Source organism: Branchiostoma floridae, chromosome 8 (assembly GCF_000003815.2).
Source record: "Branchiostoma floridae strain S238N-H82 chromosome 8, Bfl_VNyyK, whole genome shotgun sequence".
Taxonomy (NCBI): Eukaryota; Metazoa; Chordata; class Leptocardii; order Amphioxiformes; family Branchiostomatidae; genus Branchiostoma; species Branchiostoma floridae.
Window position 1 is genome coordinate 15,796,802 of NC_049986.1, and position 17,941 is coordinate 15,814,742.

The 17,941-nt window shown below is 40.5% G+C and overlaps 1 protein-coding gene across 4 annotated transcripts in view; it reads left to right on the forward strand.

The window, feature by feature from the left end:
- The window catches only part of LOC118420765 (nuclear receptor subfamily 5 group A member 2-like), a 101,197-nt gene that overhangs the window by 55,102 nt on the left and 28,154 nt on the right, over nt 1–17,941 (forward strand). For 3 of the 4 annotated variants that reach the window (XM_035827739.1, XM_035827742.1, XM_035827741.1), the window contains exon 2: nt 15,707–15,859. The exons of the other annotated variant lie outside the window; for it this stretch is intronic. In XM_035827739.1, coding sequence (XP_035683632.1) covers nt 15,707–15,859 — 153 coding nt within the window. The remainder of the gene's footprint in view (nt 1–15,706; nt 15,860–17,941) is intronic. 4 annotated transcript variants of the gene reach the window in all.

A 17,941-nucleotide genomic window follows, 5' to 3' on the forward strand; every position in this document is an offset into this window, starting at 1 on the left:
TTCACCTCTCCGATCCTCCTTAGGTTACCCTAGTTTTAGGACCTTGGAAACACTCCCCTGGAGAAAGGCGAACTGTGTTTGCCATGTTTGGGCTCAAGTGCTGTGTAAACCTGAACTGTCGACGTCACAGTCGCGAGGGAGAGAGTTGTGCTAAGTTGGCGACCTCGCTGCGATCTAACATTTGACAGATCGCTCCACGGATTCCAAAGATAAAAACGATTATAACACTTTTTCCTTAGCGTTTTGCTGTCTTTTCACGAGTCATGCCTTCACAGTTTAAACTGTATGATATTCCGATTCTGAAGTCAAGGGTAACACAAATTAAATCTTATTCATGTCGCAGCCAAGTCGCAGCGCGATAGCCTCTTTCGCAGACTTTCAGAGAGGCGGCATTTTATTTTTTGGGAGCGCTGATTAGCGATTTTAAACATTGGCGAAAGGTTCTCTATGCCAATGAACAATGTGTTTTGCGACAACACTCCTTTTCACAACGTAGAGAACATCAGCTAATGTTGAAAATGGACAATATCAGATCTCCCCAAAGAAATAAGCGCCGCCACTAAAGAAAGAAGTCTGCGAATGAGGCTACGAGGTCTATCGCCATAGGGAAGTAGGCTAGGAGTAGGAGGACTGCGACTTCTCTACCAAACGCTTCTGCTTTGACTGATCTACCCTACATACATGTATAAGCCCTTCAGTGTGCAATTTACGATTCTAAGCATGACATTGTGTTGCTGGCCCTTTCAATTCACTGTCCGTGTGTTACCCTACCGATATGTTGTGTAGTGCTTTTCGTTGGTGACCTTGTCTTTTTGCATTCACCATACATTGCAATCATTATATATTCTTGTCCTATCGGGATAAGTACAGGCATACAGATGCAAAAGTCGCAACGAATTCGAAGTACACGTGGTGACATTGAGATGTAAAACTTGGGTTCTAAAACTACTCTCATACATAGGTTCGGCTTCTTCTCGTCTCTTATATAAGCGAGATGTCCTTGATGGTTTTAATTTTCACTTTCCAGTTCTGATGTAAGCATTAGCAGCTTGCTAATGTCTGGTACCTTCTCATGTAGATGCAAAAAATACCTGCAAAAGTTTGAATATTGCTGGAAAGAGCATGAACACATGTCACTAACATAGCCTTGACTTTGTTGGAGCATTTCGTGGAAGATTATCAACTCTACAGTCATGGAGAGACTGGATAAGAACTAGATAAAAGTACTGTGTCATCGATCTAACCACCTGCGAAGTTTTGAATCAACTTAAAGGAAGACGAAAACATTGTAGCTGTCATAAATTTGGTGAGCATAACCTTGACTTTGTTGGAGCATTTCGTGGAAGATTATCGACTCTGTAGTCATGGAGAGAAGCGATAAAAACTAGATATAAGTACTGTGTCATCGATCTAACCACCTGCGAAGTTTTGAATTGTCATAAATCTGTAGCTGTAAATAAAGTTGTAGCTGTCATAAATTAGGTAAGCATAACCTTGAGTTTGTTGGAGCTTTTCGTTGAAGATTATCAACTCTACAGTCATGGAGAGACTGGATAAGAACTAGATAAAAGTACTGTGTCATCGATCTAACCACCTACGAAGTTTTGAATCAACTCGAAGGAGGACGAAAACATTGGCTTAGCTGATAAAGTCGATTAGAAATTCCCCAAATGATTGTAAAAGCCTCCAATGATTGTAAGAAACTTATCCCATACTACAACTCCTGTATTAGTTAGATAAGCCTTAAGTTGAGTTATAGCACTGTAGTTATGTAGATGCCATACTTTGTACCTCGTACAATTGTTGTGCAATAAAGTTATTATTATATTTGTCATGAATTGTTGCTAATAGCCAGAGAGCGGATCAAACTGCCTATTAAAAGTTGCATCTTTTAATTCTCCACACTAAGCCTAGTAGTAGTAGTGGAGCCATGCGGTGTGAACAGCCCAAATCAAAGCGATATAAAATAAAGTTATAAACAGCCGAATTTGGAAGAATCAAGCTTGAACACTTATACTTCTTCCCCGGTGTAACGAACAGATGGTCTGGGGAGTATTTCAAATATACAAAGGCGGGCCCAGCAGACTTAAACATGATCCAGTATTGAAAGTAAACGTGACAAAACTAACAAACAGACAGGAACCAGGAAGGTACCCTTGTTTTAGGTAGTAAGTTATTTCTGCGATTGATAACCCTTTGTGTGATGAAAGCACATGTGTTACCCCAATCTCTCCGACATATCGCCACATAGAAAGCAAAAAAAAAATTTCTTTTCTTTTTTTACAATAATCACAAACCCACTTGCCATTAAAGTAGTACTATTGCCAAAAAGACGGACTATTCTCCAGCCCGGCTGCTTCCAAAAGAGGAGTCAATCTCCAGTTAAGAAAGAGGGAACATCTATAGATACCAATACCTTTTACGTTATTGCATATTCCCCATGTGTTCCCTTGAAATTAGGCCTTTGGGCACAAGTTTGCAAACGAAAAGATAAAAGAAAACTGAAGATATGTCTGTAAAACAGAAGCTTCAACGGGAAGCCATGTCAAGATTTGCACATTTTTGTAGTAGTCGAACAGCTATGAAGTGAAAATTTAGAGGGTAAGTCCCTATATTTTTCCGTGTTGGAAGTAAAGTTTGGCAATTTCCTTTATAGCTATGAATTGATTTTCATAAATCGAGGTCATTTTCAATCAGTAAACTTCAAAAACATGATTTAATTCACTAAGAAAGAAATTGATTTTATGCTCTAATAATTCAATTCCGTCATCGTCAATATGTAACCTATCAATCAATCAGCATCAATCTTGATCTTCATATTAAAAATTGTAATTTATAGACAGGATGTAGTCTTCTCCAAATTTGGCAGTTTTGACACATGCCTACTGATTTTGCGTTGCTTCAACACGTAAGTAATTTCACATAGTTCACCCCTCCCCTTTCTACCACCCTGCCCGTCCATCACTTAAAACCCTACCTATGATGGATGAGGAAGGACGAGGCTTTTAGAAATATTACTCTCGTTTTTCTAGGCCGAGGCCGTGTCCTTAGCTGCCCGAGATGTGTCAAAACACCATTAGAATCTAGTTAGAAGCTCACTGTAACATTTGTTGTTTTTTTCTTTAAATTATCATAAAATTTAATCAGCATAAGCAAAAGTTTAAAAGATTAGCCTTAGATGAATACTAAGTGTACGCAAAATACAAGAGGTACCACGCTGCTGGTAGAATTAAAACAAAGTACGTATACAAAAATAGAATTTTTTTATGCCCATGTCGTTAACAGAACACATAAACACGAGACCATTAGAATCTAGTTACTTGTAAGCTCACTGTTAAACTTGTTTTGTTCTCCTTCAAATTATCATAAACGTACAATAACAAAGTAGTGACGCACTGAAGTTTACAAAACTTCCTTTGACGTCGTCCCCTAACATATACAAGCATATAAACAAAAGCTGAAAATAAATATTAAGTGTAGACAAAATACTAGAGACCATGATAAGACTGTCGACAGAGTAAATAGGGTAGGAAAAATTACCACCTCTACCCTATTTCAAGGTTATTAACATGACACATTACCACAGAGGTCAGACTTAAGTTAATAGGGCATTCACACTGAAATCGAATTAGCAGGAATCAAGCAGAACCAGCCGGAATGAAGTATTTGCAAAATTCGTGCCACATTCGAAGCCATTAGTGGGGCATTCCAAATGGAACTTATGTCCCCTTCAAACGACAAGCAATGAGCCCAAATGCCGTCAGAATGGAAATTATTTTCTATTCCTGTGAATTCGTGGTATATTCTAGAAATTAGCTGGAATGCAGTGTGAAATTCCGGAACACACTACGCATTGCCAGGAATAGAAAAGAATTTTCATTTTGACGGCAACTCCGGCTCATTCTTGCTCTCGTGTGAAGGAGGCTTAAATGTTGATCAACCCAACACGAAGAACGACAGAGACATTGGTGTCAGTCGGATAAAATGGAAGTGAGTACATAGTGGAAGAATCCATGAATGATGTACAAATGGTGTAGATACACCACCCAGTGAGAATCTGACGCCCGCGCGGAAAACGTGAGAAGAAATTGCCCTGATATCTAGGCTCAAGTATTCTCAACCCAGGATCGATGTAGCTCGAAACTCTCTCCGGTAGAACTGTAGCATTCCGGGAACTCGTTGTCATCAAGGTCGGTTGGAGCCAGATCGGAACTTACACAACACTTAATTGTAGACTGAAGTAAAGTGTGAACGACCTCATGGTAACCGGTCATTCAATGTCATCATCATATAGCCCATGATAGATAACAATGATACGCTTGAATTTGAACTTGTGGGGGGGGGGGGTAGAATCGCCGATTCTGTCGGCAGAGAGCCAGATCGGAGACTGTAGGTTAAAGGATTCCATAAAAGGCAGAAAATTTTAACTTCGATTAATGTTACTTTAGATCAATGGATTCATGTAGAGTGACTTAGATTTAGAATTTATAAACAGCAACAGTTTAACTACATGACAAATACATCATCACAGTTTTTATTTTGGTCGCCTACTGGCAGTTTACGTTTGAGTTGGATAAACAAGAACGTTCCGTCAACAGGACAGCCAGATGGTCGGCTTATTGTCTCGTCAGTACGTCTGACAAAAATCTATCTGAAAGTTGTAACTATGATAATAAACCCCACACAACATCAAAGCAATCGGTGTCTTACACTTGCCTGTGACCGGCACAAAATCTAATCAAAGATCCGACCAACCATCTGTGACCTAACCTACATCTAGGACGATTGAATCATTCTCTAGTCTGAAACTAGTTTCATGCCGCTCGCTATTCGGAGATAATAGTGAACAATGACAGTACCCCACAACCGGGACATCTGGCTGTACATTAAAGTCAACTAGTGTGGAGAATTGGGACCGACTCGGGGACAATTTTGCTCTTTCTGCAGGGGTAATCTTGGTTCATGGCAACTTCAATTCCCTGTCGGGACAGTCAATGTGGGGAACTTATTATTGATCAGGAATTGCTTGTTCCCAACAAACAAAACAAAACAGAACCTACTCCTACTTATACTCCAGTTAAACGTTTATTCTGATTACACACACACACACACATTCTCTCTCTCTCTCTCTCTCTCTCTCTCTCTATATATATATATATATAGATGATCGGCTTATATATATATATATATATAGAGAGAGAGAGAGAGAGAGAGAGAGAGAGAGAGAGAGAGAAAGATCAGATGAGAGTATGTGAGTGGGCACAAAAGTTACAGAAATGTACAAGTATTACTAGTATTTCTAGTACTTGGATAACTGAAACTCGATCAATTAAAGAAGTGGAGCAGTCTTAGAAAATGACTTTTCACGTTTTAAGTTCACCTAAAATGCTGGGGGCTTGAAAATGGTTCGAAAGTTGTGCAGCTGTGGTCGCCGATCTTGCAGTTTTTCAGCATCCTGAATACAAGGTCTGCGTTCCCCTCCTTTCAGATTGTTTATCGCAGTTGAATGATTGCCACTGCTCCCCTCCCTAACGCCGGCCGAATTTTCAAGTCGGCCGGATCTAGCTGAATTTCATAATCTCCCGAGCATCGACCGTATTTTTCGCTGAAAATCTGCCCCGTCACAAATAGGACTGGGCTGGGTGTTCATTCGGGAAAGTTTCAGTTGATTTTTTTTTTTTGCCTTCTTGGTGCACGGCTGACATCACACGAAGATTTAAATCCCCTGAACAGCCTGGGAATTGTTACATTTTTGGCAACTATTTGAATTCTTTGTTTCTTCTCAGGCGACAGTCATTTTTTAGGGGGTGAATTTCCATCCGTGGCTATAATTTCTTCCAAGCCATCAACCAATACAATTTTTGTGTTGGATCTTTTGTAAATCATTACAGGGGTTGTGGGAAAGCGAAGGTAGCAGAGATGCTGTCTATAATATTACTAGTATTACAGTAGAACATTGTTAATAACTGTCCATTGCCACTTGTAATGTTGTATATCTACTATGTTTATACCATCTACTTGCAATTAGCCCTCGGGCACGAAATTGCAAATAAACTTCTTAAAAATAAAATTTGCGCCACATCAAGTCAAAAAGGCAGGCGACAGCATTTTTTACATTTCATTGAGAACGAGCCTAAGACGTCGGTCGTACTTAAGCAAAAAATGCCCATTTAACTTAACACGTCGGCTGAGCTCAGGTCTTGATTTGTGACAGACCCTTTACGCAGGTGTATGTCACCCCATATTTGTCACACGCCGAACATATCGCAGATGCTTCACAAGTACTTAATGAAAACAATACAGAAGTCGGAATACCATGCAGAGGTCACGGCCAAGATGTTGTGCGCCCGAGTAGCGGCGACCTACTTCTCGGTCCACTCCTGTCACCAAACATGGCAAAAAGGGCTAAAGGGGCACTTAAACTAGCTCAGCGCGTTTATATAAACCATCTGGAAGCTATTTTCGATATATGTCATGGATCCAGAGTAATCCCTACCACGGGACATGATAGAACTTGTAACACAGTGTCGCTTGAGGGCTTGGTTCTAACCTTTCGATGATATATTATTGATTACATCTGCCCTTATGTTTACAACTGTCTTAAGAAGCGAGAAGAAGTTGAACCTGTACATACTAGCACATAGTAGTCCCTGTAGATGAAATTGTACCTTATCGCTACGACCTGTACTTAGCTTGTTGGAGCATAATGTACAATAAAGGTCTTTCATTCATTCATTCAATAATAAACTTTTTATTGCAAATTCATGCCCATGGGGCTAATTGCGAGTGAAAATAAAATACATGGAGTGGTTATAAACGGGTAAATAATCTAAATTCTAACATACAAAGAATAACTGATTGTAAGTGAATACAGAATATCGAGTACGATTCTAAAACCTACATTACTATTGCGGGGTTTGACGTCTTTTTTGAAAACAGTTGAAAATTACATGTCCCACATTTTCAATGATAAATTGATTCGATGATCTTAGCATAATTGTGTCTTTTGTGTGTTTAAAAAAAATGAAAAGTTCGGTGTGATTTCCAACACTATTTTAAACAGTGTGTTTCTTTCAGCATCGAATCGGGGACATTCACAGATGAAATGTGTTTCATTTTCGACTGCATTCGTTGTGCACTGCTTACAAATTCTTTCATGAGCAGATAGCTTTTCGTGCCCACTTAGGATTGGTTGACTCCATTCTAGGACAGGTTGCCAGATACCAAAGACTCGCAAACAATGAAATGGGTGCAACGTACAGTATGAAATCAATCAATCAATCATGAATGAAATGTTGGATTGATACTAGATTTTGGACGTTGGATACATCTGAACATTAAGAGTCTGTAATGCCCATGTACCTTTGAATTTATTTATGTAATTTTTCACTGTACCTTTATTCTGCAGCTGATTGCAGTAATTGTAAAGCTGGTGGTTACAATAAGAGTCCACTCACGTCAGAGTAGCGACTAAATTATTTTGACCTAGATCTGCAGGTGCCCAGACTGTACTTAGTACAGAGTCTTTGTCTGAGTGTTTGTGGTCCTAGGACACGTCTATACCGGGCGTCGTTACTTTGTTTGCGGGTCACTGTGAGCTTATGCCCATGTCACATTTGGCGAAAATCGATCGGACGACGATTCTGCGGCAATCGCTCGAGCCTTGCTTATATTAATAACTTTATTGCACAACAATTAATTGTACAAGGTACAAAGTATGGCTTATATGTGACAAGGACCCTTTGTAGGTGAAAAATACGCGCAACCCTCTGTCGATCTTAAATATGGCGGATATACAATATATATACATAATTGTGAGGTCGTTGACCATGGCAAATTTACAATGGTTGGGTAAATTTGTCTCAACTCTCAACCCCACTGCCCTGACCCAATTCCGCTGGCTAATGACTGGAGGATCCTGACTCTAAAATGTATTTTCACAACACTGACTTTCTCTGGATAGAGACTAGGGCAGTTCCCTGTGGTCTCCTTGTGACCTCATTTACCTATTTTGACTTAAGAAATATTGTCATTGCCCAGAACAGAACATACCAATTGATAACATGGAACCAAACATCATCAACTATAAATCCAACAACTTGTCAATGGTGACGTTCTGCTCACCGGCTTACTGTTATGGTTTTCATCTTTTCTTACTCTCCGACGAAGTAGTTTGACCTAAACAGCTTAAACTAACTTAAACAACATGCTCATTGAAAACGTACGTCTAAGCAACGAGACATGAACAACTATTTCAGTTGCAATGGCCATATCTTACATCCATAGCTTCAAGTCTTTACTAACAGAACAGTACCTGTGAAGAGACTGCAATAGATTTGGTAGTACCATAACTTAGCTGTGCTGTTTCCCCATTGTTCACTTGCAAAACTACCTGGAATGATACTTTGCCTTAAGTATTTCATGTGATAGTATAACTACTGGGTTTAGCCCACATGGGCCAGAACGCACAAATAACGATCATTATCACAACCGCTCTGCGTCACAGTGGAACCCAACAGTGACAAACCGACTTCCCCTGACAACTCAGGAACTACACAGGTCCGCTCGCACGGGAGGAGCACTGATGCGTTTTCTCGGCAGGCTTTTCCAGGGTATTTGCTTAGAGTATTCCGTTAATCGGAGTTTTATCCCCTCTACTTTCCGAGCAAGACTTTTAAATCGCTTTCCCGACCTCTTCATTTATCAACGATGAAGTTTAGACGCTTTTAACTTAAGGAGTTTGATTAATGAATATCTCTTGCAGTACTAGTGGGTACTTTGTTTGCATTCGATGCAACTATCTTTCACCTACTGCATGTCTATTAGAGTTTACCAGAATTTCTTGTTGTGGGTCCTTCAAAGATCAAGATAAATATGCCAGGTCTTTTTCGCCCCTGCTTTCAGATGAGCTGTATCGGTGCATCCTGATTTTTCTCACACTGTAGCGAGATTACAATGTATTGGTAAGGTGTCGGTATGTAGGCCACACTGTTCGTGTCGATGAAAGTCTATCCAAAATCAATGAAGCATAATTTTTCTTCCTATATTTCAAGACTCTTTTATATATTTGAGCTAATTTGAGACCATGTGATGGATTCTAGTTGTAGTGCTACATGTTTTGCAGGCAAGCGCGAGTACACCGAGTCAAGCTGTACAGTCATTTAAGCAACTAGATAAATTGTGCAAATGGTCAGTCGTTTCAGGTAGCATCAACTGCCTTTCGCCAATGACTGAACAAAAGCTGAGGTCCACCAGGTTTGAAACAAAGGCTATTAATTGATATATCAACCAGTTGATGACAATTTATACACAGTCTATAGAATTGGAGACAAAATTAGGGCATAGTCAAGAAAGGGTTTATGATAAAGAGTCAAGTATAGCTCCTGTTCTAATGGTTTCTCATGGAGGGGATAGTAGGGCAGGGTCCCATACGCCTAGCAGTTCGGCACCGGTAGGCCTCCATACATGTTTGAGCAAAAGTTATAACTTTGTAAAGTTTACCAGTATGCCATATCCGTTGCGATGCCATATCAATACATGTTTGAGCAGAAGTAAATTTGTAAAGTTTACCAGTATGCCACATCCGTTGCGATGCCCAGTATGTCCATGCCCCACATCTCACAGCGTGTCTGTGCACAGCACTGTCTCTGGTGAGGGGAGAGACATGGTAATGCAAGTCCACAGAGCCACACTCCCTCTTAACGACTTAGGATGGCACAGGGAGCTCTACAAGATATCAGGAAAGGTTAACTCCTTTTCTTCAACATGTAAGGCTACCTTGAGGCTTGGCTGTCTTAAGATCGATGTTCAGGAGTCTCTGCTTGTTTCCCGTGGGTTTCTACCAGACAGAGGAAGGCCACACAAAGCTTTAGCTCTTTCCCCCCAAGACATACTTGGGATTTATTAGGCCGGTGTTCGTAAATTGTAACGGTTTGAGGAAAAGTAAATGGGGCAGACTGTTGGGACCAGTTCCTTATCTGCATGGCGTAGTAGATCACACATGATTGGGTTTGCTAATGAGCTTTGTTCTTCAGTTTGGTGGTGAATTTAAAGATGTACTTCTTGCTAGATACAACATTATCTTTTATCCTTTTGGAGGTCGAATGCAAATTTGCATGCTAGACCAGATAATACACAATACAAAACTTACTCGAGCAGCTGTATAGATTTTTTGTTGCTTGAGTAACTTTATACATCTTATTACCTTGATACACAACCTTCATCAGTCTACAAAGTAATGGCTTGAAGAGTGTCACCTAATACTTGTCACAGTCATTACTTATCGTAAACCGTTGGGGTCTCAGTGATTGCTCATTGCATGCTACCACTATCACCATGCATTGATCCTTACTTTCTTACAGAACTTTACCTCCTGCCCATTTCAACTCAATGTCTGACAACCCAGTGTAGGCCTAGCCCTCCTAACAAGGGATTAGATTGTATGTTCATTGGCCTTTTCTTTCTTTCAAATTTGTACAAATAACAAAATAACTACTGGAAAAATAGCTATCACACATACGAAGCTGGGTGGATGTGTACAACAGTGTCGTAGATATTCTTAGGAATGATACAATTCCCAATTACTCATCCATTTTTTCCCCTTTGTCGCTTCGTCTGCCAAGTGTCTGTACTATCAATGGATGACGTGTGTATTTACAGAACAATCGTCTTGCTGATTAGCCTGTCCTACAATGGTATATTCGTGAGGACAGCACATCACCGTTGGTTCTTCATCAGAGGCCCGTATGTAAAGATTTAAAAAAAAACATAAACCAATTAGCGTTTCTATAATTGCTGCAATTACTGTATACACACAAAAATACCATTTATTATTTAGCGAAGACTAAAGTGAAAGGATACAATTAGATGTTCAATTCAATCTATTTCTGGCTAAATGGACATGCCCTTAAATGCATATATATATATATGTAGAGTGTTGACCATTCAGGCATACCTTTACATTATCTTCAAGTACTATAAAATTTATTGTACTTGCCATATAATGTTGTATTCTAAGGAACTTCAATGATCGTATGGTTACTTTCAGTCGTTATCTAATTAACTAGAATCGAGTCATAGATAATATAAATTTTTAATGGGTGCTTTTTTTATTATTCAATTCTGCATTTGTGTCTGTCGTCCCTATAAGTGTTGGCTCTCACCATCATCCATGCTGCCTGTTGAGTCTATGTAGTGTCCTATACCAGTTGCCAGTAAATGAATAAACAAACAAACTATCTAAGCTTTACACTAGTTCATAAAGTTGTAGGGGTTTTAAAACGTCAAACGTTGCTGAGAACTTGAAGCCATGTTCTGGAAAGCTGATGCAGTTATCAACATATAAAGAAACACTCACTGATATCATGGTGGTGAAAATGTTATTGCTTTTCTATAATCTAACACTATATTTCGGCTAGTTGCTCTCTTTTTCTTTATTCTTTATTTCAGGTATAAAAAAACATATACACACATACATACATATATACATTAAAACATCTATCTGTACAATAGGCCATAGCAGTTGCGGAAAAATGTGTTTCTATAGTACATGTCGCTTGATACTAGAGTTATGGGATGATATTAATCTTTGTGATAAAGAACAACTTTTGTAGATTTATTGCGTTTTTGGCGCGATATAGGATATATCAGGCTGCAGTGGTATAGCTTTGGTGGCATTTGCTAGTATAATTGATTTTTTTTTAAATTTTCGAGCCTATAATACTGAGGAAGCCACACGGCGAAACATGTTTGTTGTGTGTCGGTTCGACTTAAGTTCCCAAACGGGGAACATGCGGCTCCAGCGTCTTTGCTGAAGATGTGGCGTGAGTGTGAACGGTTGGCTTGAGGTTGTCCTAGTCTCCACATACTCTAGTATAATTGAATGAGTACCATAACCAGATCCCACCACAGAGTATAACCACAGAATGGCTACTCAGCAGGGCACATTGTCAGTTGACCTCGAAATGCCAGTCATATGCCAAAAGACGCCAACTCGCAAATCTAGTGTCAGCAGCCATCTATTGTGAGGGTATCAAATCAATTGAAACACATAAGTAGGCCGTAACGTTATATACATGCCTATGACTAATATGGATCGCTGCTGGTGTGTACATCAGGGATATTAGGAATTATCGATGTCATACGGTACAAGAAATCTTGACATGTAGACATGTAGCGCTGGTGATTATATGATCTATGAAAAGGCAAGTGATCGATTTAGTGGTAACAGAGTTTTTGATATTTGTTTTATAAGCAATAGATTTAGTAGGAGCTCAGCGTCAACTGTTTTGTTTCTTCCATTGTTAACTAGAAACACTATATTATCTTTAATGATGATATGATTGTAATATGTACAACATTCTGACCATGTGGGCAAGGGTGTACAAACAAGGACTTCGATTTATCATGTTTTCGAAGGGAATGTCACTAACACGACACACGTATGCACTTTGCTTTGGTCGAGCTCGCGCCATCATGAGCATTGGCAAAATAAATTCATAACGTTCTAATGAAACTGCAAAATGAAAGAGGACAGGATATGGTGTTTGTCTGTGATCCTAAGGTGGGGAGAGGATCGATATAAAAGCTTACTTGGGAATATGAAATTTTATCTATAGCATCATCAAAATAGATTTACTTATTTCTAATGTTACTGCAAACATTTTGAGCAGGACATTGTATTGGTCTGTGATCCTGGGGGTGGGTTGATATCGACCCTTATAGTTGGGAAGAAAATAGGGTGGGAAACCACCAAATAAAATCTTTTCTTTCGTAGATATAACTTTTGGATTCGCTTGTTATTAAGTACATTAATTCAAATGTTCCTAGGTAAGCATTTGTTTACTCCTTTAACCATTCGAATTATTATTTCGCCGTATTCGCTAACTGTGTGTGAGAGTCATTAGTAAACTTACACGCTAACTATTGTCGCATTAGTATGGAAAAGAAATAAAATTTTGGAAAAAATCCCAAAGCACTAGTTTTCAGTCAGTTTCAAAAGTAATATCCTTTGCCGTCAACGTTTCAAATTTCTGACCTTTGTGTCTTATCTTCTTCCTCCATCAAGCAGTAATTCAAACTGGCGCTTAGCTGAAACAAAACATTCGTACGAGAGGAAGATACAGTGCAAACGTCTTCCTTGACCTTGTCCTGGTATTCATGTTCGATATATCTCCACACACATGCCGGCGAAGATTTGCAGGGACAGCCCTGAAGGGTTAGGCAAAGACAGCTTGGTATTTTGTTCTTTGCGCTCAAATCGTCGGTCGGTATTCAATATGCCTGTGTAGCGTGGGTGCTGAGCTGGTCATGTGATTTATCACACTGACATGCCAAGCTTCACAAATGCGCTGCTGAAACATGGAATAGAAGGGGGTAAAATTCAGAGCGGATTCTCTGATGATGATGAATACATGGCTTATGAACAGTGTTACATTTAGAGTGGAGCCAAAACGTTGTTACAGTACTATTGCAATTACGCCCCCCTCCCCCATTTTACGTGTAAATTTGCATTAACTTGGTTATAATGTTGGAACTTGGTAGTGAAATACCATGTAACTAAACCTGCCACAACTGTATTGCATTTCAGCAAACTGAGGTCATCTTACAATGATTAATAGCGCCAACTGCCCAGGGGTTTAGAGCTTTAATTGTCGTCCAAACACAACCAAACTGAATAACCGCGGCCACTGCCTTGTGACTGACAGATTCATGACCCCAACAACACTTTCTCATGATTTTTAGCGACAAGTCAAAATGTCAGATAATTTTCATGAAGGTAGACTGGTCTTTAATAGGTAGAGGAATTTCTCACTGTATGTACTACGAGCATATCACGTTGTCATGCCCCCCTCCCCAATCGTACAAAAGTAACACATGGCAGGCAAATGAGGGAATATTATTAGTGGTTCTGGATCGATCGCTTGGCATTTAGGAGCTTTTGACCGATGGCTCGCTTGTAGGTCCTCCAGCGCGAAATTAACCGACATTTTCGGACCGAGCCGGCTGCCTGCAAAAGTGGCGCGAAGCTGACGGGACCGAAAAGGCGTACTGCACAGGCGCAGAGCCAGCGTGACCCACATTCAGGCCCAGAGGCTGAGGGGTCAGCTTAGGACAGCCCGGCCACGTGCCGGAGAGTCGGACTGCCCAGCGCTGGTTAGGGTACGACTACGGTACAGCACTGAGCAAATGGCAGGCCAGAAAAAAAACGTATAATGTATAAACAAGATATTCTCCATAGAAAACAATTGCCCCATAGGGGAAGAAGGTTTAACGATCCTGACTGAGCCGTAATTTATTGTACAAGCTCACGGTAAAGTGGAACAAGCGCCATGAGACTTCTTCTAGCCCCACCCTCTGCATTTCTTTGCATCTGCAGCAAGCAAATCGTTGTTGGGCTCTCATCGGCTCTTAAACACCCCCCATTCCACTAGGGCGGCGACCTCGTTGCGACCAAACATTGGTGCGACTTGACACAGCGCTCACGAACAACAGCAGCAAAAAACTGAACTTTTCTTTACCCTTTGATGATTTTTGATTGTTTTGTCGTCTTTCCAGTTAAATTTTTGCATTCTGCATGATATTCCCAAGAAGGGTTACATAAATCTTATTTAGGTCGCAGCGAGGTGTCAGCCGTCTATTGGAATGGGGGTCTAACGTAGTTAATGACCCAGAAACTGCCTCCACAGCTTCTGTCTTCTCTTGTATTTTCTACAGCCAGAGGACAATAAGGGTAGGACCTGTCTTCAAGAAGCAAGCTGGATCCGCCATGTTGTTTCTTGGTTGTCTTCTTTTAAAAAGAAAACAGCAACAACAACAACGAGTTGAATTATGTTTTTCTTAAAAAATATGCCTCAATCAATTAAAGGTATTTTTATTTTACAACCCCCAAGAAAACTGATAATTGTAATGGATGGATAATTGTTTCTATACCATTTATCATTTTTCAAAGTAGATTCAAGACCCCCGCCCCACTATTATAGATATATAAAATGCCAAATCCTTAGATACTTGCGCGTGCACAGAGCAGCTCTAGCTTTACATGGCTGCATGACACTTGCGTAGCACCAACCTGTTCTATATGATAAACTATATACATATACATGACACACATTTCTAAACATGTGTGGGAACTTTTCCACGGGGGTCACCCGAAGGAAAACATGGCCTGGAATAAAACCCAACCAATCACAACTCAACTAAGGTTGGCGTTCCCTTCTCTCCGCCATGTCCAAGGTTCTGATTGGCTCGAATTGCTTCGGTGACGTTTCAACTACTTGACCCCTCGTACTGTCGTAGTTGGCGCATGCGAGTTGTTATCGATTTTCGGAGCTTTGGTTAGTCACCTCCGCGTCCGTGCCCGCGCCCTTCCGCGTTCAGACCGGGGACTCCGAGTAATAACAAGCCGATGATACCGGTCGTGTAAAGGTCGTCTTAACATCGTACGGAACTCCTTGCGACTTCTTCCTTCGCGACATCCTTTCAAGGACACTTGTCGGTCGGTCGCGACCGCCCTCCCTCTTTAATAGTCTTACGGAACTACTACCTCACCTGTGCAACGCAACACCTTTCCAAAAAAGAAAACAACGAACACAAGTCCAGCTGAACGCGGGGTCATACTGCTACTAGTGCTAGCTCCGGCCGTACCTGTGTACTTGTGACCCTACGTACGATCATCTCCTGTTGTGTGTGTGTTCCACATCTACAGTTCCACCGGACTGGGGTGGAGAGCGCTCCCTGCCCGCCTCTGCTATGGTCCCGAAGGGAGAGCACCAGGGGATACCTTACCTGACCGGACCTGCCACGGACCCGCGCGGCTCCAACTCTAACCTCAGCGACATGTCGTCTGTCAGTGGAAACAGTAAGTATCGCACCAACTCGTGACACACGTACACACACACACAAAGTCATTGACCAACAGCTACAAGATTCATATAAGAGCAGGGTTTGTATTTTGTCCCTCTGTAGATATGGGTCATGTGTACGTTGCTACAATTAGTACGTTGTGAACTTTTGAAACGATGACTCATAATTTTTTAGAACCTCTTGAGCTGACCGTGGACGTACGTACCAGTGGCCTGCAACCCCCAGATATCGCCCCAAGTTCACCCAATCCCAAAATACGCCCACCCCAGGCGCGCCATCTTGGATCGCCGTATGTACGTACGCGGTCATAGCCATGCACTTGGACCAACCTATTCCTACTGCATACGTGATACGTGTTTTGCCTATATAATCCGCGGGCCGTGGTGGTTATAGTATCTCCCTGCAGTGTCCCAAGCTCCGTCTGCACGCCACCCCGCTTATGTAACCTCAATTCCAACACAGAAACATTGCAGCGGCTTGGACTCCCCCAAACGCCCTTAACATTATAATTTCTATGTGTTAAATATTAACACTGGCTGTCACTGTACATTCTGATTTATCATCCATCCTAGCCTCCCTTTCTAAGATATTGGATACAGACTACAGGACAGGTGAAAGATTACCCTTAAACGTAACCTATTTTTAGGGACAGTATCATTAAGCAGTCCACCCACCCCCTCCCGCCATATTGAATCCTCATCAAGTGTAGCGAAAGCTCGCAGTGTACGCCACAATGTTGGCCTAGTGCCCCCCATGTTATTTCATTGTATAGTCGATAAAGACGAACACATTAAAGGCACAGATCGTATACTGTACGTGCATGTCGGCACATCGAAACAGTAATAAACATTGCGTCTATCACAATGTTATGTTTCACATATCTAAAACGTTCGTTGATAAAATCAAACACAAACGTGCAAGATGTAACATATCCATTGCGGCTGCATATGGCAACTTGAGCTTTCAATATTTCCGAAAACAGGCACACAAACAGGCAATGTGTAATATAACCATTGCGGCTGTATATGGCAACATGAGTTTTCAATATTTTTAAAAAAGCATGCATGCCACGAAAATATAGAACACTGCAATTGGAGTGCAAAAAGCATGTTACCAAATCTAGTACACTTTGCGAACTGACTATATATTTCCATTGCTGCTCTTGCAATGCAGATAGATGTATTGAAATGTTGGTAGATGCATAAAGATGTTTTTAGATCAAAATGTTGTTGTTGCCAAGATGGCCCAACATGCAGTCAAAATGTAGGGATAACTATTACAAAACGGATTAAAAAATATATGTTACATTCTATCAATGCTTATTTCCAGCTCATAGCTAGTTATATTTTTAATTGTAGTATTTTACCAAAACATAAGTAGATGAGTTGTAAATGCAGTAAAGTTATCTTAAAAATAATATTTTTCCGATAGTGTAAACTTGTTGTATCTTAAAAGCTGATACTCTAAATTCCCCGGTTTTCAAAATGTAGTTATTTTCTCAAAACCACTGAAGTAAAAAAAAAAACGACATGGGGTGTAGTTTGACAACGACCCTAACTCTTAATTTTATTGTAAGTCACTATGTCCTCCATGTTTCATGTATGCACGCATGATCTCATATAGTTGGACAACCGTGCTCAGCTGCACCAATGTTGCTAAGTTCAGCTAAGACTCAAATGATAACATTGTACATGTTTGTTCATCGGTTTCCAAAGCTTAATCTTGTCTGAATTGTATCGGATCCGCTACATTGTGTTTCTTCCAAGAAATTGAATATGGCAAACCCAGCGACCTTGGAACTGTACAGTTCCGAGAAACAATGTCTGCGTTGAATTTTCATATTTAAACCGTACACCGACGAGTTTAGATGAGAAAAATAACTCATATTACATGGATTATGTAATCTTTGATATGTAGAAATCATTGAATAAGCAAGCAATGTTGATGAAATGTGTGCACAAATGTTCGCGTATCATATTGGACAGCTGGTGTGTTACTCCTTATTGCGGTTATACCGACTATATAGACACAGATACATAGACCCAGAATCCAAGACACAACGAACGACATAGCGTAT